General features: G+C 40.9%; 1 protein-coding gene across 1 annotated transcript in view; it reads left to right on the top strand.

The window, feature by feature from the left end:
* Positions 1-22,560, top strand: part of LOC124799176 (lachesin-like) — a 930,642-nt gene extending 908,082 nt beyond the window's left edge. The window contains exon 10 of the mRNA XM_047262712.1: positions 20,356-22,560. Coding sequence (XP_047118668.1) covers positions 20,356-20,441 — 86 coding nt within the window. The 3' untranslated portion in view covers positions 20,442-22,560. The remainder of the gene's footprint in view (positions 1-20,355) is intronic.
* Positions 22,561-25,196: the final 2,636 nt, after the last annotated feature.

Raw genomic sequence — 25,196 nt, 5'->3', positions numbered from 1 at the left:
GTAATGCAGGAGTAGGTTTAATAATGAATAAAAAAAAATAGGAATGCGGGCAAGCTACTACAAACAGCGTAGTGAACGCATTTTTGTGGCCAAGATAGACACGAAGCCCACGCCTACTACAGTAGTACAAGTTTATATGCCAACTAGCTCTGAAGATGACGAAGAAATTGAAGAAATGTATGATGAAATAAAAGAAATTATTCAGATTGTGAAGGGAGACGAAAATTTAATAGTCATGGGTGACTGGAATTCGAGTGTAGGAAAAGGGAGAGAAAGGAACATAGTAGGTGAATATGGATTGGGGCTAAGAAATGAAAGAGGAAGCCGCCTGGTAGAATTTTGCACAGAACACAACATAATCATAGCTAACACTTGGTTTAAGAATCATGAAAGAAGGTTGTATACATGGAAGAACCCTGGAGATACTAAAAGGTATCAGATAGATTATATAATGCTAAGACAGAGATTTAGGAACCAGGTTTTAAATTGTAAGACATTTCCAGGGGCAGATGTGGACTCTCACCACAATCTGTTGGTTATGACCTGTAGATTAAAACTGAAGAAACTGCAAAAAGGTGGGAATTTAAGGAGATGGGACCTGGATAAACTGAAAGAACCAGAGGTTGTACAGAGTTTCAGGGAGAGTATAAGGGAACAATTGACAGGAATGGGGGAAAGAAATACAGTAGAAGAAGAATGGGTGGCTTTGAGGGATGAAGTAGTGAGGGCAGCAGAGGATCAAGTAGGTAGAAAGACGAGGGCTAGTATAAATCCTTGGATAACAGAAGAAATATTGAATTTAATTGATGAAAGGAGAAAATATAAATATGCAGTAAATGAAGCAGGCAAAAATGAATACAAACGTCTCAAAAATATCAACAGGAAGTGCAAAATGGATAAGCATGGGTGGCTAGAGGATAAATGTAAGGATGTAGAGGCTTATCTCACTAGCGGTAAGATGGATACTGCCTACAGGAAAATTAAAGAGACCATTGGAGAAAAGAGAACCACTGGTATGAATATTAAGAGCTCAGATGGAAACCCAGCTCTAAGCAAAGAAGGGAAAGCAGAAAGGTGGAAGGAGTATACAGAGGGTCTATACAAGGGCGATGTACTTGAGGACAATGTCATAGAAATGGAAGAGGATGTAGATGAAGATGAAATGGGAGATATGATACTGCGTGAAGAGTTTGACAGAACAAGGCCCCAGGAGTAGACAATATTCCATTGGAACTACTGACGGCCTTGGGAGAGCCAGTCCTGACAAAACGCTACCATCTGGTGAGCAAGATGTATGAGACAGGCGAAATACGCTCAGACTTCAAGAAGAATATAATAATTCCAATCCCAAAGAAAGCAGGTGTTGACAGGTGTGAAAATTACCGAACTATCAGTTTAATAAGTCACGGCTGCGAAAAAAACTAACACGAATTCTTTACAGACGAATGGAAAAACTAGTAGAAGCCGACCTTGGGGAAGATCAATTTGGATTCCGCAGAAATATTGGAACACGTGAGGCAATACTGACCCTACGACGTATCTTAGAAGCTAGATTAAGGAAAGGTAAACCTACGTTTCTACCATTTGTAGACTTAGAGAAAGCTTTTGACAATGTTGACTGGAATACTCTCTTTCAAATTCTGAAGGTGGCAGGGGTACAATATAGGGAGCGAAAGGCTATTTACAATTTGTATAGAAACCAGAAGTTAGTTATAAGAGCCGAGGGGCATGAAAGGGAAGCAGTCGTTGGGAAGGGAGTGAGACAGGGTTGTAGCTTCTTCGCGATGTTATTCAATCTGTATATTGAGCAAGCAGTGAAGGAAACAAAAGAAAAATTCGGAGTAGGTATTAAAATCCAAGGAGAAGTAATAAAAACTTTGAGGTTCGCCGATGCCATTTTAATTCTGTCAGAGACAGCAAAGGACTTGGAAGAGCAGTTGAACGGAATGGATAGTGTCTTGAAAGGAGGATATAAGATGAACGTCAACAAAAGCAAAACTAAAATAATGGAATGTAGTGGAATTAAGTCAGGTGATGTTGAGGGTATTAAATTAGGAAATGAGACACTTAAAGTAGTAAAGGAGTTTTGCTATTTTGAGAGCAAAATAACTGATGATGGTCGAAGTAGAGAGGATATAAAGTGTAGACTGGCAATGGGAAGGAAAGCGTTTCTGAAGAAGAGAAATTTGTTAACATCGAGTGTAGATTTAAGCGTCAGGAAGTCGATTCTGAAAGTATTTGTATGGAGTGTAGCCATGTATGGAAGTGAAACATGGACGATAAATAGTTTAGACAAGAAGAGAATAGAGGCTTTCGAAATGTGGTGTTACAGAAGAATGCTGAAGATTAGATGGGTAGATCACATAAATAATGAGGAGATGTTGAATAGGATTGGGGAGAAGAGAAGTTTGTGGCACAACTTGACGAGAAGAAGGGATCGGTTGGTAGGACATGTTCTGAGGCATCAGGGGATCACCGATTTAGTATTGGAGGGCAGCGTGGAGGGTAAAAATCGTAGAGGGAGACCAAGAGATGAATACACCAAGCAGATTCAGAAAGATGTAGGTTGCAGTAGGTACTGGGAGATGAAGCTTCCACAGAATAGAGTAGCATGGGGAGCTGCATCAAACGAGTCTCATGACTGATGACAACAACAACAACCTTTGTGTCGAGAAGAAAATGTGCGCTGTAGTGGGACTCGAAAACTAGATTCTCTCCTGTTAAGATTCACGTTCGATGCTCAGTCCAGCGCACGTAATTATTTATTCTAGATTATTCATTTCAATGAGAACTCCGCTCAAAAGAAAGAATGAATTTTGTATTTTCCAAAGAAGAAGAAGAAACAGAACCACAGACTCTCGTACTCTCACACAAAGTTACAGACTAATTCTTTGCGGCCTCCTGTGTCAGAAATAACGAGCTCTTAAGCTGAAATTAGTATTTGGTACCGTCATCATAAGCTTTATTTACGCCATGAAATATATGCAATAAATACAACTTTTTTCTCTGTGATTCCTCTGTTTTCATAGTAATTAAAAATAACGATAATGGATTTCATCAGTTGGGGCTTATTTTTAAACTCGAATAGAAGCATGTTACCAATCTGTGATGCATATCACGATCACTGTATCGGGAAATTCAAGAATGTAGTATCGCTGACATATTCTTAACTGCATCAGTACAGTTTCAAATCATTTGACTTGAAGGTACATCCTCTTTTCCTAGTATACTTGATACATTCATATGAGTCTTCATATTTATCGTTTTGTATTTCATTGTTTCATGTATATGGAATTCTTAAGATATAAGAGCCCCTGTGCAGTCGCTTATCGGAAAAATAGTGAACCAGATAGCGGCTACGCATATAATTCCTCTTTCCTCGGTAGCATTTCACAGCTCTTTGTAATATTCTTCGAAGTAGGTCCCCCCTTATTATCCCTGTGGCACTATGATTAGCTTTAATACAGTTCCACCCACTTTGTAGAACAACTCACTCCCTACAGTTCTCTGTGCCAACTGCTTCTCAGTGTCTACGGGTATTAATGAGCTGAATTTTCCAAAAAAATGACAGTAGCGTCGAAAGGAAATTGTTGTTTAAAAACATCCTTTCTTCTGCAATTTCAGTCATTCCTTGTCTCCTCACTGTCTGCAATTAACTACCGCACACAGTCAGATGTTAAAAGCTTCTCTCATTCGTCCCAGACTTATCTCCGTTTGACCGCTGACGAATAACGCAAATCAGAATCATTATCTGACAGCTTATTAATTCTTTACGGCAGCACAATTAAAATCCTGGGCGATATACTTAATATGAATAAAACCACTTCAAGAAATAAGTGATCGACAATATTAGAGACAATTGGTTGGGTTTGGTTGTTTGGGAAAGGAGACCAGACAGCGTGGTCACCGGTCTCATCGGATGAGGGAAGGATGGGGAAGGAAGTGGGCCGTGCCCTTTCAGAGGAACCATCCCGGCATTTGCCCGGAGCGATGTAGGGAAATCACGGAAAACCTAAATCAGGATGGCCGGACACGGGATTGAACCGTCGTCCTCCCGAATGCGAGTCCAGTGTCTAACCACTGCGCCACTTCGCTCGGTTGAGAGACAATTTTCAGCTGATAACGATCGACAATAATCTTAGTAGACACTTCTTGAGCATGAAATATTTTGCAATAAGTGAAATGCTGGTTCTACATGCTGAGGTGCTGCACCGTTCCGAAAGAGAAGTGTAACACGCACACTCTGTTTCTTTTTTGTTTAATCAGGAAACTCTATATTTATATTCCATCTGGTTATGAACATTTACTTCTTAGTCACATAATTCCGATCTACGCTCAAGTTACGAGCAATAGATTGAAACTTCTGTTTAAAATTAGCCACAGCGCCTCGTATAACAAAGTACAATTGGAGAGTAAGGTAAGAAAATAGTCTCTTCTTTCCAATTTTTATTGTCTGTAAAACGCACTGCGTTTCACTGTAAATCAGATTCCGACATTTCATCGGCATCTTGTATCCTCTTATTTATTAGATTCAGTGAGTTAATTTTTAGTAATCAGTAAATTCTGAAGAGAGTAGATAATCAGTTTATTTTATTCAGAGACATGAAAGACACATTCGTAGTTTATTATGGAAGTTCGTGTGTTCAAACACCTTTCTCTTCCCAATCGTGTTCTTAACAATGCAGTTAACGTTCTCGTCGGCGACATAGGCACTTATTGTACATGGTAGTGTGGCTTAAGGTACGATGTGTTGTGTATATGCGTGTGTGTTTGCCTCTTATACGGAGGCACGCTGCGTGGAATAGGAAACGAATGGAGACGCCAACGTCATATGCCGCTCCCCTCGCCAAATTGATGCGAATCAGAATCCAAATAATTTCGCGCCCAGTATTGTGATGGAAAACAGGGAAGGTTTTCATTTCTAGTCCCTTCAAAAGGCGCAGCTAGTCGGGAGGTTCCAGCAAGGGGCGAGAACTCGCTGGCGCAATGGGGGAAGACAGAGTCCGTCCCTATACTTCTCTGCCATCTCATTCTTCTTATTCCTTTTTCTGTTTTCTCCCCCCCTCCCCCCCCCCCTTTATCGCCCTCTCGTCCGTCCGCAGCTCCGAGGTGCAGTATCTCCACTCCTCATGCCAGAAAAATAAGATATAGAGTTACCTACTAGCTGTCCTGATGACATGGCCGTAAGGGACCGAAACAGAATACACCGGGAGATACTGGCTGGTGAGAAGCAGTGATGCCAACGCAACCGGGAGAAAAGGGATTCGGCGGAAGTGCACAAAAAAAAGAATACATTTCCCTTCGCGCCACCGTCTCGTGTTGCCCGGTACCGTTTTCTCCGTTGCCAGTTTCCTTCCTTCCGCTGATTTATATGACCCTGATCTCTGGCCGAGATGAAGTTCGCCAATATCTGAATGCCAGCTGGAATTCAATGTTTTCGGAATGTCGTAAGACAGAGTCAGCAGTGATCGATCTTTTGGCTCCAGCGCCGCTACTCCCTTGCCCGATGGAGCTCCGAGGCGAAAGGGCGATTAGTTTATGAGGATCGTGTTGTTCGGATGGCCGTCACGGAGGGAGAGAGAGAGAGAGAGACAGAGAGAGAGACACTGTAGAGCCCCGACTTCCGTGGGTGTAAGTTGGTGGGGGAACAGCCCAAAGCGGAGGTAGTAACTTCGACCCTCGCCTCGTGCGTGGATGTGGGTCTTACAAGTTCCATTTGTGTGTCTTGCATCTACGTATTAAATTCATAATCTATATTTGCTTCGAATGTCACATGTGGTACAGTGTACTTGCAGAGTCGAACGGTCATTAGATTTAAGTGGCAAAAACATTTTTTCCCAGAGGAATGAAAATATTGTATAGTGCCAAAAATATTTTTTCCCAGGTGAATGAAAATATTGTATGGCAATAAGAATTCCCGCAAGACTTTTATTTACTCTTTTATTACCTGCTAACAACAATGAATCCTTTCAAGTAGACCTACAACAACAAGTGTAAGAAAACCAGATGCAAAGTATTTTTAGAATTTTTGAAACTTAAAATGATCTGCATCCATTCTGAGTTATGCTTTGTGACCTAACTCAAATCTTTAAATAAATTGTTAACGACTTGAAATACTGTCACAAAACTCCTTGTTTTCTTCCCACATTGTCGAAGAACAGTACGAATGTCATTTTTTTGTCTCACTAAAATGTACTGCATCGGACAAGCATGGAAGTTTTGCCACTCTCATAAGGTGGACTGTGATTGCTCTCATCAGAATAAACCGCTTCTCCCACCGAAAGAAGTTGAGCGTGGCTTATCCTTTAGCAAACAACTCCTGGATCTTGTTTTCAGATTCACAGTCGTGATGTGTGCCACTCAAGCTTCGACGTATACACAGCGTGATTCAGCTCCCCATATTTATGGGTTTTATGCAACCTGCAGCGCCCTTAAGTACAACGAGCAAGATTTGTCCATTGCCTCTCTCCCTGCACGCAAACTATTAGCCCTACAGGAAAAATGAACGGCACCTTTTTGAGGCAATTTAACGTAGTTAAATTTGGTACTGGGATACGTTTTCGCTAACCGCAGTAGTTTTCGAATTATTCAAGAAGGAAGTACAAAAATGACCTTCAAACGCGTTTTTCTTGAAATAAGTCGAAAATCGGGCCAACAATGAAAACGTATCTCTGTACAAAATTTAATTGCATTTCCTACAAAAAGATCGTATTAATTTTTTCTGTAGGACTAATAGTTTGCACACAGCATGTGAGAGAATATCACAATCTCACAGACAGGTTTTCGAGGCGTTGTGGATTGCATAAAATCCATACGCAGGGTCAGCTGCATCACCATGTATGTATTTTCTTGAGGCTCTGAGAAAATCCAAGAAGCCCCATCTTGCAGTAACTGAAACCTTTTAGTTTTCGGGGAGGCCTAGCAATAATTATTCATTTTTGGTTAAAGTACTGTCAAAAGCAGTAATTTTGATTAAAATTTTGATTGGTTTTCCAATGATAACTCGTGTCCTATCCTTCTATTTTGCTTCTCCTTCCTGTTTTTTGATGAAGAGGAAGGTTCAGTGTCAGTTTCACAAAGGACTCAACTCTGAATGGAACAATAAACTGCAATAGCAGCGAATTGCATTACGGCGAGCCCCAGTGCCCTTACAGGCTACACCATTTTCTGTGCAATTACATCTGGACATTGTGGGGGGGGGGGGGGGGTGCTTCGTCTGTTGGCACCAATAAAAAACTAAACGGAATAACAGTTTTTTTCTCGACTCATGCAGGTCTACAATGGTATCAGTGCTTAAATTACTCTGAAAGAGAAAGCGCTCCTAGCTCAATTTCGACACTTACCTGTATTAGTATTTTTCACACTACACAGACGGTGAGGAATGACACCATCGCCATACTGTCAGAGGTGGCAGTATGGACTAAAACAAGAAAAAAGCCTATTGAACATATAGGTTCAAAATCATCCTTAAGAGCTATGATCACTTGTCCAGTAAATGGAATGTGTTTCGCGGTAACGAAGATGAGCTGGTAATCATAGCTCTTGGACCTATGCATTTCATAGCCAATGTTGGCTAGAAAGGTTTTTCTATTTTGGTCCATACTAAAACTTCTGAAAGTTTGTCGGTGGAGATATGGTTCACCTTGTGTATTAGCAATCTGCCACCAAACATGACAGATTATCAAAAAGATTTTCTCTTTGCACTGAACATAAGTGTTATTGTGAAATACGTAGAATCTAAGAATATAATTTAGCCAATAGGGTAGTCGGAAAAGTCGTCACGTGAATCTCAGAGGACAAAATAAATTGCAAACCGCAAACGCGGATCTCTTGGAAAAGCGAATTTTCAGCTTTAAAAGGCGGTCGAACAGTTAGGGAAGTTGACAGTTTTAAATTTCTAAGATTAAGCGAAGAAGAACAGCTTTCTTAGAAGTATAATGTTCAAGATCACGCGCAGAAAATGAATGCTGCTATATTCACTGTAAAAATAATCACCATTGTCTGTGGCAGTGAAACGTGACAGTTTTCATTTTTACTTCGCTTACTTTCACCCTACTATATCCTATTTTGGGGAAACTCTGTGCACGCAGCAATCCCATTCTTAGCCTTGAGAAGGGCAGTTAGGCAGATACTTTCAGTCAGTTCGCAAATGTCTTGTAGGCCGTTCTTCAGATGCTTCGGAATTCTATTTCCATCATGTCACCATCACAGGATCAGTTGTTGGCTGTACAGACACAATCTGAAGAAATTGCAACATTCAATCTGTGAATAACAGACGGAGAAAAGTTATTTGCACATGGGTAACATTTCGTTAAAAATTGTATAGAAAGGAATGCACCATTCGCCACATTTATTTTTCAAAAGGTTTCTAGAAAAACTGAAAGAAACTCAGTGATAAACCACCAGTATTCAAATCTACTCGCATGTCGAAAGGTTTCCTCGTGGCACACTACAGTTCCGTACAGGAATTCCTGCAGTAGTCTAGAACTTTGATCTGTGATACATTCTTACTTCGTACACACTCTCACCAGTTGTTACTGTTTTATCAATTCTTTGATTCCGTTTATTATAAATTACCTAATCAACGAACTGTGACTATGTATTGACACATTCCGTGGCTTAGTGGATAGGTCTCGCATGGCCCCGCGGAACCTGCCAAACACGTTTTTGTTCAGTCCTGAGAATGGTTTGATGCAGCTCGCCATGTTACTCTATCCTGTGCAAGCCTCTTCATCTCCCAGTACCTACTGCAGCCTACATCCTTCGGAATCTGCTTAGTGTATTCATCTCTTGGTCTCCCTCTACGATTTTTGCCTCCACGCTGCACTCCAATACTAAGTTGGTGATCCCTCGTTCCTTCACAACATGTCCTACCAACCGATTCGTTCTTCTGGTCAAGTTGTGCCACAAACTCCTCTTCTCCCCAATTCAATTCAATCCCTCCTCATTAGTGATGTGATCTACCCATATAATCTTCAGCATTCTTCTGTAACACCACATTTCGAGAGCTTCTATACTCTTCTTGTCTAAACTATTTATTGTCCATGTTTCACTTCCATACATGGCTACATTCCATACAAATACTTCCAGAAACGACTTCCTGACACTTAAATCAATACTCGATGCTAATAAATTTCTCTTCTTCAGAAACGCTTACCTTGCCATTGCCAGTCTATATTTTATATCCACTTTACTTTGCCCATAATCAGTTATTTTGCTCCCCAAATAGCAAAACTCCTTTACTACTTTAAGTGCCTCATTTCCTAATCTAATTCCCTCAGCAACACCCGACTTAATTTGACTGCATTCTGTTATCCTCGTTTTGCTTTTGTTGATGTTCATCTTATATCCTCCTTTATAGACACTGTCCATTCCGTTCAACTGCTCTTCGAAGTCCTTTGCTGCCCCTGACAGAATTACAATGTCATCGCCTCTTATAACTGCCATCTGCTTTCTGTACAAATTGTAAATAGCCTTTCGCTACGTGAATTATACCCCTGCCACCTTCAGAATTTGAAAGACAGTATTCCAGTCAACATTGTCAAAAGCTTTCTCTAAGTCTACAAATGCTAGAAACGTAGATTTGCCTTTCCTTAATCTTTCTTCTAAGATAAGTCGTAGGTTCAGTATTGCCTCTCGTGTTCCAAAATTTCTGCGGAATCCAAACTGATCTTCCCCGAGGTCGACTTCTACCAGTTTTTCTTTTCGTCTGTAAAGAATTCGCGTTAGTATTTTGCAGCTGTGACTTATTAAACTGATAGTTCGGTAATTTTCACATCTGTCAGCACCTGCTTTCTTTGGAACTGGAATTGTTATATTCTTCTTAAAGTCTGAGGGAATTTCGCCTGTCTCATACATCTTGCTCCCAGATGGTAGAGTTTTGTCAGGACTGGCCCTCCCAAGGCCGTCAGTAGTTCTAATGGAATGTTGTCTACTCCCGGGGCCTTGTTTCGACTTAGGTCTTTCAGTCCTCTGTCAAACCCTTCACGCAGTATCATATCTCCTATTTCATGTCCATCTACCTCCTCTTCCATTTCCGTAATATTGTCCTCAAGAACATCGCCCCTGTATAGACCCTCTATATACTCCTTCCACCTTTCTGCTTTCCCTTCTTTGCTTAGAACTGGGTTTCCATCTGAGCTCTTGATATTAATGCAAGCGGTTCTCTTGTCTCCGAAGGTCTCTTTAATTTTCTTGTAGGCAGTATCTATCTTACCCCTCATGTGATAAAAACATCTACATCCTTACATTTGTCCTCTAGCCATCCCTGCTTAGCCATTTTGCACTTCCTGACGATCTCATTTTTCAGACGTTTGTATTCCTTTTTGCCTGCTTCATTTGCTGCATTTTTGTATTTTCTCCTTTCTTCAATTAAATTCAATATCTCTTCAGTTACCCAAGGATTTCTACCAGCCCTCGTCTTTTTACCTACTTGATCCTCTGCTGCCTTCACTATTTCATTCCTCAAAGCTACCCATCGTTCTGCTACTGTATTTCTTTCCCACATTCCTGTCAATTGTTCCCTTATGCTCTCCCTGAAACTCTGAACAACCTCTGGTTCTTTCAGTTTATCCAGGTCCCATCTCCTGAAATTCCCACCTTTTTGCAGTTTCTTCACTTTTAATCTGCAATTCATAACCAATAGACTGTGGTCAGAGTCCACATTTGTCCCTGGAAATGTCTTACAATTTAAAATATGGTTCCTAAATCTCTGTCTTAGCATTATATAATCTATCTGAAACCTTTTAGTATTTCCAGGGTTCTTCCATGTATACAACGCCAAATACATAGAAATTTTAAGAAAGGATCTACGTATGTGTGTTGCACACCATCTCCAAAACCACTTGACCGATGTTCACCGAAATTGGTACACCTATCATTTACGGCTGCAAATATCCTATCAAACCGCGGTGGACGGTGGGTGTTGAGTGAAAAAGAAATGCAGCCCACGACGAGAGACTATCCATATTTCAGTCGTCCCGTATTTGAGAATGAGAGCACCTAGTGATTCGCAATAAACTTTACAAATAATTTCAAATCGATACGAAACTGTTTCCCTCTGACAGCCAACACAAAATGATGACATGGAAAAAGTTTATCGCTTGCCATATTTTCGATCTTAGTGCGGTAAAATTACGGCTTGTAACAAGGCATTTTAATTTATTATGTCTTTACTATTAACTGTATTCGCGACAAATTTTGCAGCTAGTATTTATATGTACAACTGAATGTACAAGAAAAATTGTATCATTATACAAGACTTAGTTTAGGAGATATAACGTCATAAACTCTGAGATTGAGTAAAAAACCACGAAATCATGCAAGACGTTCAAATTTATTACTTGGTTGCTAGTAACTTTGTTCGCAACACTTTTCGCAGACATAATCCGCATCTGTAGGTGAATGTGCCTATCAAAAAAAACTAATTGTACGACACATAGGTCAGTAGATATGACGTCATAAACTCTGAGATGCGTGAGAAAGTGACGCATCATTCATACTTTAATTTATTATTCCTTTACTATTAATCCTATTCACTACATATTTCGCAGACAGTAGGCATATATATAAGTGGATGTACCTGAAACATTACGTCATTGTGAAACACACAGTTTAGAGGATACATTGTCGCAAATATTGAACTGCGTGAAAATGAAGTTGCAGGGTGAAATTCGCTAGACATACAGGTGAAATATGTGCACAGTACGCTTGAAATATGTTAAATATGTGTGAAATAAATTGTAGATGAGGGCAAAGCCACAGTCAGAAAGCCCATTCTAATCCCCTGGAACTATTTCAGACTAATTTGGCACACACATTAGTTACAATTTGGAAAGAAATAACGCAGTAGTTAGATCCGACTACTTATTGGGGTGAGTGTGATAACGTGGAGAGAGAGGGTAGGACAAGGAGATTGACAGACATCAAGGGGGAACCAGAAGATAGGCACAGATAGAAGGAGGAGGAGATCGACAGAGATAGGGTAGGTGCAAATGGACAGATTGATAAGAGGAGGAGATGGACAGAGAAAGGAAAGAGGAGGAATAGCGTAGAGATGGGGCAAGGAGGAGACAGGCAGAAAGATGATGAAGGAGGAGATGAACAGATGGAAGGGTTGGGGAAAATGGACAGAGAAAGGAAAGAGGAGGAGATGGATTGAAAGAGGGAAGGGGAAGCAATGGACACGGAAAGGAAAGTGGAGGAGATGGACACAGAAGGGAAAGGGGAGGAGATGAACAGAGAGAGAAGGAGCGGGGCAGGAAGGAGGGAATGGGTGGTGAGGAGGGGGTGGAGGAGGCCGAGAGATGGAGGATGGAAAAGGATAGAGAGAAGAGGAAGGAGGAAACTGACTAATAGAAGACTGGAACAAATACATACTCGGGAATTGCCAGGTACTCAACTACTAAATAAATAAATTTGCCATAGGGAAGTAAAGTATCTTCTTCTCCTTCTTTTCTTCCTAGGCAAAAACCTGTTTTCTTCAGTACCCTTCAGTCTACCCTCAGGTTGTTGCGCCGTCTTTTTCTTGGATGGCCAGTATTTATCAGCTGGTAATTTCTTTCTTTCGATTTACACAACCTTCCGTTCATTCATCCTGTCTATGTCTTCGTTCCAATAGTGTTTTTCTTGTGTATCCACTCATTAATGAAGTCCTCTTTACATCCTTAACTAATGGTTTCAATTCTCTCTCCATCTCTCAGCGTCCTCCCTGTAAATGTCTATAGAATTTTCATTTCCGATGTTTCCAAAAGTGTTTTTGTTTTTCATCCGGCCTTGTCTCAGCTGTGTGTGTCGTAAATGGTCTCATTATCGTTTTCCGTATTCTTCGATTTACATCTTTTCCTATATGCTTGTTTTTCCAGATACTGTCATTTAAACTCCCAGCCACTTTATTTGCTTTGCTACTCGTTCTCTGACTTTCTTCCGGACATTTACAGTGTTGTACAGTTCAATACCAAGCTATTTAAATGTAATTACCTGTTGAATAATTTTTCCATATACTTCCCAGTTTGCATCTAATTGGTTCCATACATGTGATCATACATTAGGTAATTTGAATGGATAAGACCACATTTAGGTTTTTGGCTACAATGTTAAATATATGTAAATGTTTCTGCCGGTTATATTGTCTGTTTGCCACAAAAACTGCTTTGTCAGCATAACAAATAATTTTTATTTCTTCGCCTCCTAATCTCTAACCACTGCCATGCAATACCCTTGTTATCACTTCGTCCATGGCTATATTAAAAAGTAGCAATGAGTCACTTTGTCTGGTGTCACAATTAACTGATATGCAGCTAGTTAACCCAGAACCAATTTTCGCCTGGACGCCGTTGTTGGAGCAAATGTCTTCAATTGCTTTTATTAAGTTGGAAGGAATTCCCCGATTGTAGAGCAAGTGCACCACATCTGTTGGCTCAATCCTATCGCAAGACTTCTGTAAATCAATAAAACAAAGATAAGCTGGTCTTTTGTGTTTAGTGGACGTCTCTAAAACTTTTCTAAAAATGAATAATGCTTTTCTAGCAGTAGTGGACACCAAAAGATCCTGACGAAGATCCCAGCAGAGGGGTCGAATCATCGAACTTTTTAGACGAAATATGACGCCGCCTAATAACCCAGAATATTAAACTTCAGTGACAACGGCCACGAAAACCTGCAGACAAAGTGACCCTTATTTCGTGGAAGCGGAGCGGTGTCCTCTAACTTCACCACTGTGTCTCTCACTTCTCTCTTGCCTCCTAATTGTCATAATTTTTTAATCTTCTGCCACTGAATGTCACCTAATATTATTCATCAGTATGTTGCCGTTCTGCATTACGAAAATCTCATCTTAGGTTTATTTATTCTCCATCAGTAAATTCCACTCGTCCCATATAAAAAATTTTCCAGTTTCTTCCAACATTCAACCCTAAAGATTATAGGCCTTGAAACACTGATATTGCATGCGTTAATGTGATATTTTATTTGTGTTCTAATAACGTGCTCAAATATTAACTTTTAATACCCTGTTACTCCCACAAATGAAAGAAGAGCGCCAATAAACTGTAAGTGTAACATAGATTTTTTTTTTTTTAGAATAATTCATCTTTCTCGATTTACTATCTTTATATCGTTGTTAATGTCTCTACCTATCATAGATATTGTTGTATCTGTAATTATTCTCAAGATTTCAAACAGCTTATCCTACATTACAATACTGGAAGAACCTTTACGTCCACAAATTCCGTGAAACTGCAGTAATTTTTATATAATTTTTCGTGCAATTATTAAACTTAATATAAGAGTGATTATGAGGTTCCATTATTTTTTTCTCTGAAGGCAAATCAGATCTTCAATTCTCCTTTTTATTAATCGTAATGCACACAATATACAGTAATGAAATATAAGCGTAATAGAGTCCATCATGTGATGGCACAGCTGTGTCGTTAGCATGTAAAGCAAAGCACTCCATTTCGCCCGTTCAATTTCCCATAATACTCTGTCAAAAGTGACATGTTTCAGGCATCACGTCAATTCGGAAGCACATTCACCGTAACAGCTGCACGTACGTAATGTGATCGACACAGCTGGTTTCTGTACCTCCAGGCACTGTCAAATAAAACATCAATCATAGGATAATATTCATAGCCGGCCGAAGTGGCCGTGCGGTTAAAGGCGCTGCAGTCTGGAACCGCAAGACCGCTACGGTCGCAGGTTCGAATCCTGCCTTGGGCATGGATGTTTGTGATGTCCTTAGGTTAGTTAGTTTTAACTAGTTCTAAGTTCTAGGGGACTAATGACCTCAGCAGTTGAGTCCCATAGTGCTCAGAGCCATTAGAACCATTTTTTTAATAATATTCATAAAACAACCAGTCATATCTCCAGTGTGGTCAAACACGGAGTTAAACTAATATCTCATCATCTTTGCTATATATGCGAACATTTTATGTTAGGCTTTACCATGACTGTTACTGATATCGATTTGAACAACGAATTTAATATTACCAGTTACTGTTTTATTTCACAACCCGTTCCGGAAGTTTAAACCTCCAGTGGTCAGTAGCTCCTTTCCCTGTTGTAATACGTAGCATATAACTGTCACACCCCATAAACAAAGATGGTCTCTAGAAACTAGTGAGTACAAATAGCAGCTAGAAATGCTGTTTCTGTTTTACTATATGTTCTTTGCACGTACTAGTTTCTAGAGACCATCTTTATTTACAAAATTTGACGGATTATATGCGATGTATTACGACAGAGAAAGGAGCCTTTAACTGTAACTACTGGAGGTGTTTTATTTTATTTACTTTAGTTTTTATACTTCTACGTTTACGTTTACGTCCAGTCTTCTATACTAGACAGTGCCACAGGTTACACCAGAGTTGTAACACAACACTATGCCACACTAATACAAGTAAATCCACGTGATGGCGGAGGTTTAAACTTTTGAAAAAGGTTATGGCAATAAATAGTGACTGGTAACGGTGAACTTGCTGCTTCATTCGACTATCTTTATTAGTAGTTTTTCGAAGTGTTTACGCTGAAACGGCCAGATACCCGCACCTCAACACTTGAAGAGATACGTGCAATGGGAGCTGCAAGAACACGTGTTTCGCCTTTTAAATCTACCTGTGCCTCACCATCCACAACCGTACTCTGCAAACCACTGTGAAATGACTGAAAAGGATGTTTAGAACTGTACCATATGTTTGTGTTTCTTTCCATTTCAATTGTTTGCGGAGCGTGCAAAAGATGACTGCTTATATGTCACTGTGCGCCTACTGGTTAGCCTGACCTTACCTTCGTGGTCTTTGTGAGAGAGATACGTACTTCGCTGAACAATATCTCTATATTCTTCGCTAAATACTAGTTCTTGAAACGAGATTTCACTGGATGGTTGGTGTCTGCCTCCAACCGTCTCACAACTCAAGTTTTTTCAGCAGTTCTGTGTCGCTCTCCCGTAAGTCAAACAAATTTATTTATTTCTTGCGTACTTAGCCTTACCATTCGAGCATTTAGGCCCTTTCTTACATCGGCCCCTAGAGGAACATACACAGAAAATATTATATAACTAACAGTAATATTCATTTGCAGAATTAATAAAAAGTAATTAGCAACAACTACAATAATAAAAATAATAAAATGATGATGGTGACGATGATGATGATGACGATAAAATAATGGAAGAATTAAGATTGTAATAGTTATTACTTACAAAACAAACTCAATAACAATAATTTGCATTATTAACAAAAGTAATAATTTCCAATAATAAGATTAGTAACAATAATAATACTACTAAAATAGTGGAGTCACTAAGAATGATTTTAATTTTAACACACTTCAAGCGTTGTTTACTATTAGAAGAAGTGGAATGGATAATGAAACACGTTGGGATTGATATGAAAGTTACAATGGCTTCTAGCGAAGAAGAGACTTTCAATGAAGTTTGTAAGTAAGGATAGAGAAAAGCGGTAGGGGGAGGTAGGTTTGATGATAGTGAGTTGCAAGAAGAGATAGCTATTGTTATAGAAGATGGGCCATTAGCTGTCTTTTGAAGTTTGGAAGGGTTTTGATTTCTCTAATATTTTGAGTTAGGTTGTTCCGAAGTAGGGTTCCTGATACAGGAAATGATTTAGAGAACATGACAGAGTTGTGTAGTGGTAAAGAGAGGATTCCACTTTGTTGGGAACGAGTATTTATCCTGTGTTGTTCAGATAGTAATGTAAGGGTTGAAGATAAATAGGGAAAAGTGCGACGATTAAGAAGATGATACGATACACACAGAGTATGATAATCTCTACGCTTATCGGCAAGTAGCCATGATAAATTTTGATAGACAAGATTGGTACTGTCGAAATAGCGTACATCACAAACGAATCGCAGGCAAGCATTCATCGCCAGTTCCAGCCGACGTAAGCTCTCATACGAAAGTCCTTGGAGGACAGGATACCCATAATCAAGGATGGGGAGTATTCGTGACTCTACAAGTGTCTTCTTATATTCGAGTGGAAGTATTTTTTTTATATTTCGGTAGTGAATGAAGTGATACTTAGACCACCTTACAGAATGCAGTTGTGTGTTCAGTCCAGCCTAGGTGATGGGCCAGAATTTTTCCTAAAAATCTTTGTAGCAGAAGAAATGGTAATTTTTGTGCTGTGTAGGATTAAGAGTGGAAGAGATTGTCTGAACTGTGGGGTAGTAAGCCTTTTGTGAGCGTGCAGCGCCAACTGATAGTCATATCAGTTGTAGGTCTCAGATATTGAATGTCTCTCATGACATTATTTGGAAGCCGGCTCTGACTGCAATGTTACGACCGCTGTGCTGGCTTTGCGAAGATTCTTGACAGTCGACGTGGTGCCTGAAACATGTCTGACTTGACTGGCTCCTTAAAGATCATTAAACAGCTAAAGTGAAGCCATTTTCTTTTTATACAACAGTCAAAATGATCCATTAGATTTCAAGCGAGTAGCCGCAGAAATTCCTGTTCTTCGACTGATTTGTTGGCCATATACTTTTCGGGCATCTTTCGAGTAAGCAGACGGACTGGAACACTGTCAGCCGTTACTTCAAACACGACACCCTGGTCACTGCGTTTGAGGGCACAGATACGCAGAGACCTGAAAAGGTGTCCCACGGGAAAGAGATTTGTCTGAAGTACAAGTGCCGTTAGACTCTCGATCTCCGCTGAGACGTCGATGCGTCAGTCTCCTGCACTGTAGCGATGTCATTGCTAGGTGATCGAAGAGAGCCCTGCTTCGTTTAGACAAAGACTAATTTCTGTGTTAATTCAGTTCTTCACTAACCGATTTCCTGCTCCTTCCTTGACCACCGAGTCGCGGAATTATGAAGTCAAAGCTCGAATTTCGACGTTTTGATGCAACTTGAAGAGACTGCAGCTTCAGTCTACTTGGAAGATGACCGAAAGCTGTCTAGCCGAAATACCAGTTAAATAATGGGATTTCTTGTGACTCAGCGATTCAGAAAAGTAATGGAACAGGTAATATGGCGCAAGAGACGCTGAAGTGCATAAAAGAAACCGGTACACCTGCATAATATCGTGTAAGGCCCCCGCTAGCACGCACAAGTGCCACAACACGACGTGGCATGGGCTCGACTAATGTCTGAAGTAGTACTGGAGGGAACTGAAGCCATGAATCCTGAAGCGTTCTCCATAAAACCGTAAGAGTACGAAGGGGTGGAGATCTCTTCTGAACAGCATGTTGCAAAGCATCCCAGATATGCTCAATAATGTTCGTGTCTGAGGAGCTCGGTGGCCAGCGGAAGTCTTTAAACTCAGAGGAGTGTTCCTGGAGCCACTCTGTAGCACTTCTCGACGTGTGGGGTGTCGCATTGTCCTGCTGGAAATGCCCAAAGTCCGTCGGAATGCACAGTGGACATGAATGGATGCAGGTGATCAGACAGGAAGATTATGTGCGTGGTACCTGTCAGAGTCGTATATAAACGTATAAGGGGTCTCATATCCCTCCAAACAGACACGCCCCACACCATTATTGAGCCTCCGCCAGGCTGAACAGTCCACTGCTGACACGAGGCGAACATGGATTCGTGAGGTTGTCTCCATACCGTTACACGTCCATCCACTCGATACAATTTGACACGAGACTCGTCCTACCACGCAACATGTTTTCAGTCATAAACAGTCTAATGTGTCGAAAGTTCCATGCGGCTTTTCGCGGACGATTCTGTAGTATACAGGGAAGTTTTAGCATCAGAAAATTGCAGCGAAAAGCAGGAAGATCTGCAGCGGATAGGCACTTGTTACAGGGAGTGGCAACTGACACTTAACATATACAAATGTAATGTATTGCGAAGACATAGATAGAAGGATCCTTTATTGTATGATTATATGATAGCGGAACAAACACTGGTAGCAGTTACTTCTGTAAAATATCTGGGAGTATGCGTACGGAACGATTTGAAGTGGAATGATCATAAAAAATTAATTGTTGGTAAGGCGAGTGCCAGGATGAGATTCATTGGGAGAGTCCTTAGAAAATGTAGTCCATCAACAAAGAAAGTGGCTTACAAAACACTCGTCCGACCTATACTTGAGTACTGCTCATCAGTGTGGGAGGGTTGACAGAGGTTGACAGAGAAGATAGAGAAGATCCAAAGAAGAGTGGCGCGTTTCGTCACAGGGTTATTTGGTAAGCGTGATAGCGTTACGGAGATGTTTAGCAAACTCAAGTGGCAGACTCTGCAAGAGAGGCGCTCTGCATTGCGGTGTAGCTTGCTGTCCAGGTTTTGAGAGGGTTGCTTCCCCCTACTTATACCTCCCGAGGAGAGCACGAGTGTAAAATTAGAGAGATTCGAGACCACACGGAGGCTTTCCGGCAGTCGTTCTTCCCGCGAACCATACGCGACTGGAACAGGTAAGGGAGGTAATGACAGTGGCACGTAAAGTGCCCTCCGCCACACATCGTTGGGTGGCTTGCGGAGTATAAATGTAGATGTACATGTAGATGCTGACGGTCCCAGGTTAGGCGTAAAGCTTTGTGTTGTGCAGTCATCACGGGTACACATGTGGGCCTTCGGCTACGAGAGCCCATATCGATGATGTCTCATTGAACGGTTCACACGCTGACACTTGTTGATGGTCCAGCACTGAAATCTGCAACAATGTGAGGAAGGGTTGCACTTTTGTCACGTTGAACGATTCTCTTGCGTCGTCACTGGTCTTGTTATTGCAGGAGTTTTTCGTCCGCTTTGACGTCAGAGATTTGATGTTTTACCGGATTCTTGATATTCACGGTACAAATGGTTCAAATGGCTCTAAGCACTATGGGATTTAACATCTGAGGTCATCAGTCCCCTAGACTTAGAACTACTCAAACCTAACTAACCTAAGGACATCGCACACAGCCACGCACGAGGCGGGATTTGAACCTGCGATCGTAGCAGCAGCGCGGTTCCGGACTGAAGCGCCTAGAACCGCTTGCCCACAGCGGCCGGCTATTCACGGTACACTCGCATAATGTTCGTACGGGAAAATCCCCACTTCATCGCTACCTCAGACATGCTGTATCTCATCACTCGTGCACCGACTATAACAGCACGTTCAAACAAAGTACTGATAACCTGCCATTATAGCAGCAGTAACCGATCTAACAACTGCGCCAGACACTTGTTGTCTTATACAGGCGTTGCCGACCGCAGCGCCGTATTCTGCCTGTTTACATATCTCTGCATTTGAATAAGCGTGCCTATACCAGTTTCTTAGGGGCTTCAGTGTATAAATATGCACAAATGCCAACTTCTAGCTCCACCAGTGCTGTAATGTTTCACGTGTACTGCATAATTTCCGTAAGAGCGCGCTATGTGACGTCATGCCCGCTTTTCTGTTCGCAGCTGGTAGCAGCGCGGCGAACGGTGCCGTGTTGCTGGTGGTGGCAGCGGCGGCCGCTTCCGTCGCAGCGTTCGCCCTGCACAGATAAGGAAGACCAGCCTCAGAACAGCACCCCCACTGGTGGATTTTGCAGTTAACAGTAACGGACAGCGTGAAAACTACACGAGAACTGGGAACCACGACAGCAGCAACAAGACTGATCGAGCTTCTCCGAGAGTAGCGCCGGAATCATCAACTCAGGACTAAACTCTCTCACACCAGCCACCCCCAACCCCCATCCCCACAACCCCGTGACGTTAGCAGTGGTGACGCATGTCCTACAGTGACGACGTACGCAGGATGCAGAAGACCGCGTGACGAAGCTGGATATCAACCCGGCTGTGTCTCCTGGAACTTGTGCCCTGTGTTGCTCATTGCCCAGACGTTTGGACCCGACGTAGCTGTGTTTGTGTGCCCCGTATTGCTCCTCTGCTTTGTAGGATTCCGCGTGTACGCGGCTGAGAGTAATGCCAAAATTCGTTCCCTGTCCTATCGGCTACACAGATGCTTCCTTGCCGGCACTCCGGACCCTATCTCCCTGCCATTTAAAACGAACTTTGGCTGCTACAGTGACTGTATCTTCTGGAACTATTATGTCTAGGCGTACAGTCTACGCGCATTTAGTGGCGCTTCAGTTACTAGAAAGATTTCATGTCACACAAACTATCCACTACCTACCAAAACCTACTGGAGTTACGATGGTTATATTTTATGGTGGAAGAAACACATAATTACTTACACTACTGGCAAGTAATCTCATTGCAAATATCCAACTTCTACGAAAAAATTCCCAGCTGTGAAGGTTGAACAAAGAGCAATCTGCTTTCCTGACAAGATTTACAAGGCAGTGCTTCAAACAACTATCAATGTATGTATGTTAATTGGTAAACTGGCATCACATTTGGCAGTGTTAGTGACTGGAAGTCATTACTGAACGACTATAATACTGCTTCTTGGAGACGCTGCAGTATGATAGCTATAGATAAATCATTCTCAGCAATTAAGTATAATATTTACGCAATTTTAGTGTCTTTTAAATGTTTCCAACGAATGGCCTACCTTAATGAATCATAAATTGTTGTCTCAATAGTTGTAACGATGTCTGCTACGCTTGTTCCCGTTTCAGTATGATAAGTTTTCTAAATGCTTTAATAAAAGCCGTCTTTTTTGATGACTTTAGGACATTACGCGTTGATGCAGCAATTCCCATTATACCGTCATTGTAGCAGTCGTGAATTGTTGGTTCCGTACTTCAGTTGTCGTGTGTGCTACATCTTATTTTACTACAGTGTAAATCACTTTCTTTGTGTAAGCAATTCCTCGCTGCCAGAATTGGTGGCTAATGGCTTCAGGCTGCTGCGGGGTAACATTTCGAAACTAAAATAAATTTGCCAGAGGGAAGAATTTGCCAATTAAATTATGAGCGCTGGACTCATTACAGTCTAATACTGTGCCTGCCGGATGTCGAATTAACGAAAGTTTGTTGCACAGTGAGGATATCTGATGAACATAGCCAACTCACTCTCGCTGGTGGCAATCTCTCGTTACCTCGTTATCTTTGCTACCTTCTATCACGCCACGGGAAACATACTTCGGAAAACAGAAAGAAACGCTGCACCAGTGATACCTCAATCACATTTTAATAAAAGCGTATACATGTTTACCTTACATCACTTTAATTGTGCTTGTAGTATACAGGAATACAAAAGCGGTTCGTCCTCTTAAATCAAATACACCCACATGACCACAAGATCAACGCCTGTATCATCACTTCTGTATCATTGCCTCTGAAAATCATTCTTTTCCCGTTAAGCAATTATGTAGGTTCACAAACAGACGCGTAAGTCCGATGTCCATTATACCACATGGCCTACTCGTAGGAAGTCTTTCCCACGTAAAACTTACGTAAAGGCATGACGAAGATAGAAGGTAACACGTTGTTGCACTGTTCAGCTTTTTCACTCGTCACCTGCAGATGATCTTCTACAAATGTCATTTCGTATATTTCAGAACTGGAAATAGCCACTTGTATTTCTCATTATGCATATCTCTATCACAGATATGAATGACAGATGTGTAACTTTATGAAAGTGAGAAAAAATGAGATCATTCGAAATGGATGTAGAAACCAAAAGAGGCGTGGGTGGAGTGGTGGGGAGAGTATATGGGGGAGGGGGGGGGGGGGGGAACTGCAATGTCTCGAGGAATAAGAAATAACGGGAAAACATGATACCATTCAAAGAAAATAACACAGGCAATCCTGTACTAGTAAAATCTGACGACTCTGTCTATGTTACTTTAGTAGAGACATAAAACATGACAATTCCACCAGTCGCATCTGTGTTTAAAGATTTCGATAGCATATTTTGACCTAATTAATTTTATGAGATGCACTGATATATATCTGGCGTTGATAATGGGATCTGATTTAATGATTGCAGAAATTAAAAATTTTTTTGGTCGTAATAGTTCCAAATGATTGCTCAAAATGCTAAATTCTGTGTGAGATTCATTATATGGAACGTCAAAGACACAGAATATTACTTGTTAGTAACAATAGCAATGATATTAAATTAATGCAAGACAGTTTGTAGGTACGCACATGTTAAACAATTTTTATTTTTACTGCTTATAGAAACCGCTTTAATGCAGAGTTGGTTGTCAACAAGTTTTGTGTATGATTCGTATCGTTTAAGTAAAGACCTACGTCCAAAATGTGGAAGATGTCCTTAAAGCAGGGCAGTTGACAGTTAAAGGGATGAAAGATCCCTGTTAACCAGTTGCTGCTTAGGCCTCGTCGTATAACCAGTAGGAATAGATAGAAATTAATCCTTCGATCCGTCTACCTGCGAAACATGCACAATGATAATTCTATTACAAGTATTTTAAATTAATAAAACAAACTACACTGTTTCTTTTTAACCAAACCTGATGTACAGAATAGTACGTTTCAGTTATCATTTCGAAATCTTCATCGCATTATTCATATTCTTTGAAAGAACCCGTAGAGGGAGTTCTTCTTATTTTTTCTTCTTCTTCTATATCTTCGTCATCTTCTTTTTCTTCTTCTTCTTTAGTATACCCGTCTTATGACAGGTTTCAATTGAAGCCTCTCCACTGCGTCCTGTTTTGAGTATCTTCCTACATCTGTCTGTATGTTCTTCCTTCTCTGATGTCATCCATCCTTCCAGATCTCTTCCTACCTCTTCCTCTAATTCTTTGTTGGAAATAGTTCCCAGGCGGTATGCACCCCAGCTAAAGTATTTTGTTCTTTATGATAACTTCCATCAAGCTTCTTCCTTACCTTATTTTCTTTATTAGATTCTCGTTTTTAACTCTGTCACCCCGTAGATCCTCGTCCTTATCTCTGACAGTCCACTTTGCCTCAATCATTCTTTTCCATAACCACAATTCTAAACTTAATAGACATATTTCTTCTTTCTTCTTAGCTTTCCATGATTAACTGCTGTATAACCCTACACCCCAGACACAACATTTAGCAATCTATTCCTCGGCTCCATTGGAATTCTCCCGGATGGTAGTAACGGCTTCACCTTCACAGATGCTTATCTCCCATTAGTATACTCTTCCTTATCTTATTTCTTCTGTACGGCATCCATTCCATGTCATTCAACTTCTCACGTACAGAATGGACTTTACTTGCTCTGTCTTTTTTTTTTTTTTTTTTTTTTTTTTAAGGAATATGTCAACTGGAGCTTCCTTCTTGCTTATTTTCATCACTTTTGTCGTTGCTGTACTTAAATTCATTGCATACTTCTTGCCTCTTCCTGTTATACTCTTCAACATCTTCTGTAGCTCCTTTTCTGATTACGCTAGCACTGCTTGGTCATCGGGGTATTTTATAGTCTGTCCTTACTCCTCCAATTACAATGCGTCTTGCAATCTCTATGGTCCTACCTATCAGTTGTTTTCCATAGATGTTGAAGAGATTCGCTGACAGTGGGCATCCTTGCTTACACCATTTTCAGCGCTCATCTCTTAGGCCTCCACATTCTCAGTTCTAACTGTCCCTTTTTGCTTTGTATACATTTCATTTATTAACCCTCTGTCTTCCCAGGCTATACCAAAATTATTATTGGCATCATTATTTGATAAATATCAGACGGAGTATTGAATGTGTATTAAAGTACCAACAAGTCATACTGTTATATAGTAAAGTGTCCACAGCTGTGGTTAGTATTCTGGACCCGAGAAAAAGTGAAGCAAACTCCTTTCTGGACAACGCTTCCGCAAAGTGTAATCTAAAACAAATTATTTACTGCTCGAAATATTGGTCCTCTGCATATATTTTTGTAGATTATTTCATGAGTTATTTTTAAAAGTAGAGGTGAGTGGCACGTAGCCGGTAAAGGGCTTCTGACCTGTGCAAGTAGAGTGCAGCCGTGGCACTTCTAGAGGGGGGGGGGGGGGGGGGGAATGGTGGTGAGCCCATCGCCCTGCTGCCTTGACCCCTCCCCCCCCCCCCCTAGAAAAAAAACCCGATGCACATCTGACAGCAGGCCGAACCGAATGGACATGAGGGAGTCCTGGAGGCACTAAGGAATTCAAGTTGAGGACGCGCTCTAACTAGATCTACCAGAATACGAATTTAGTTGTATCTACAAACTAACATGATTTACTTGTATTTGTTGCTGTTAAGTCTATACAACAAACAGTTCTGGAAACAGTACATATAGTGCTAAAGTAAATAGGCATCTACAGCAACAACACCAAGAAACTCGTGAAAAACGAGCAACATACTCCACTGTCCGGTATAGTTCTGCTATAAAATTATAACAGTGCT

Source organism: Schistocerca piceifrons, chromosome 5, assembly GCF_021461385.2.
Source record: "Schistocerca piceifrons isolate TAMUIC-IGC-003096 chromosome 5, iqSchPice1.1, whole genome shotgun sequence".
Classification (NCBI taxonomy): domain Eukaryota; kingdom Metazoa; phylum Arthropoda; class Insecta; order Orthoptera; family Acrididae; genus Schistocerca; species Schistocerca piceifrons.
This window is presented reverse-complemented; position numbering and strand designations above follow the sequence as displayed.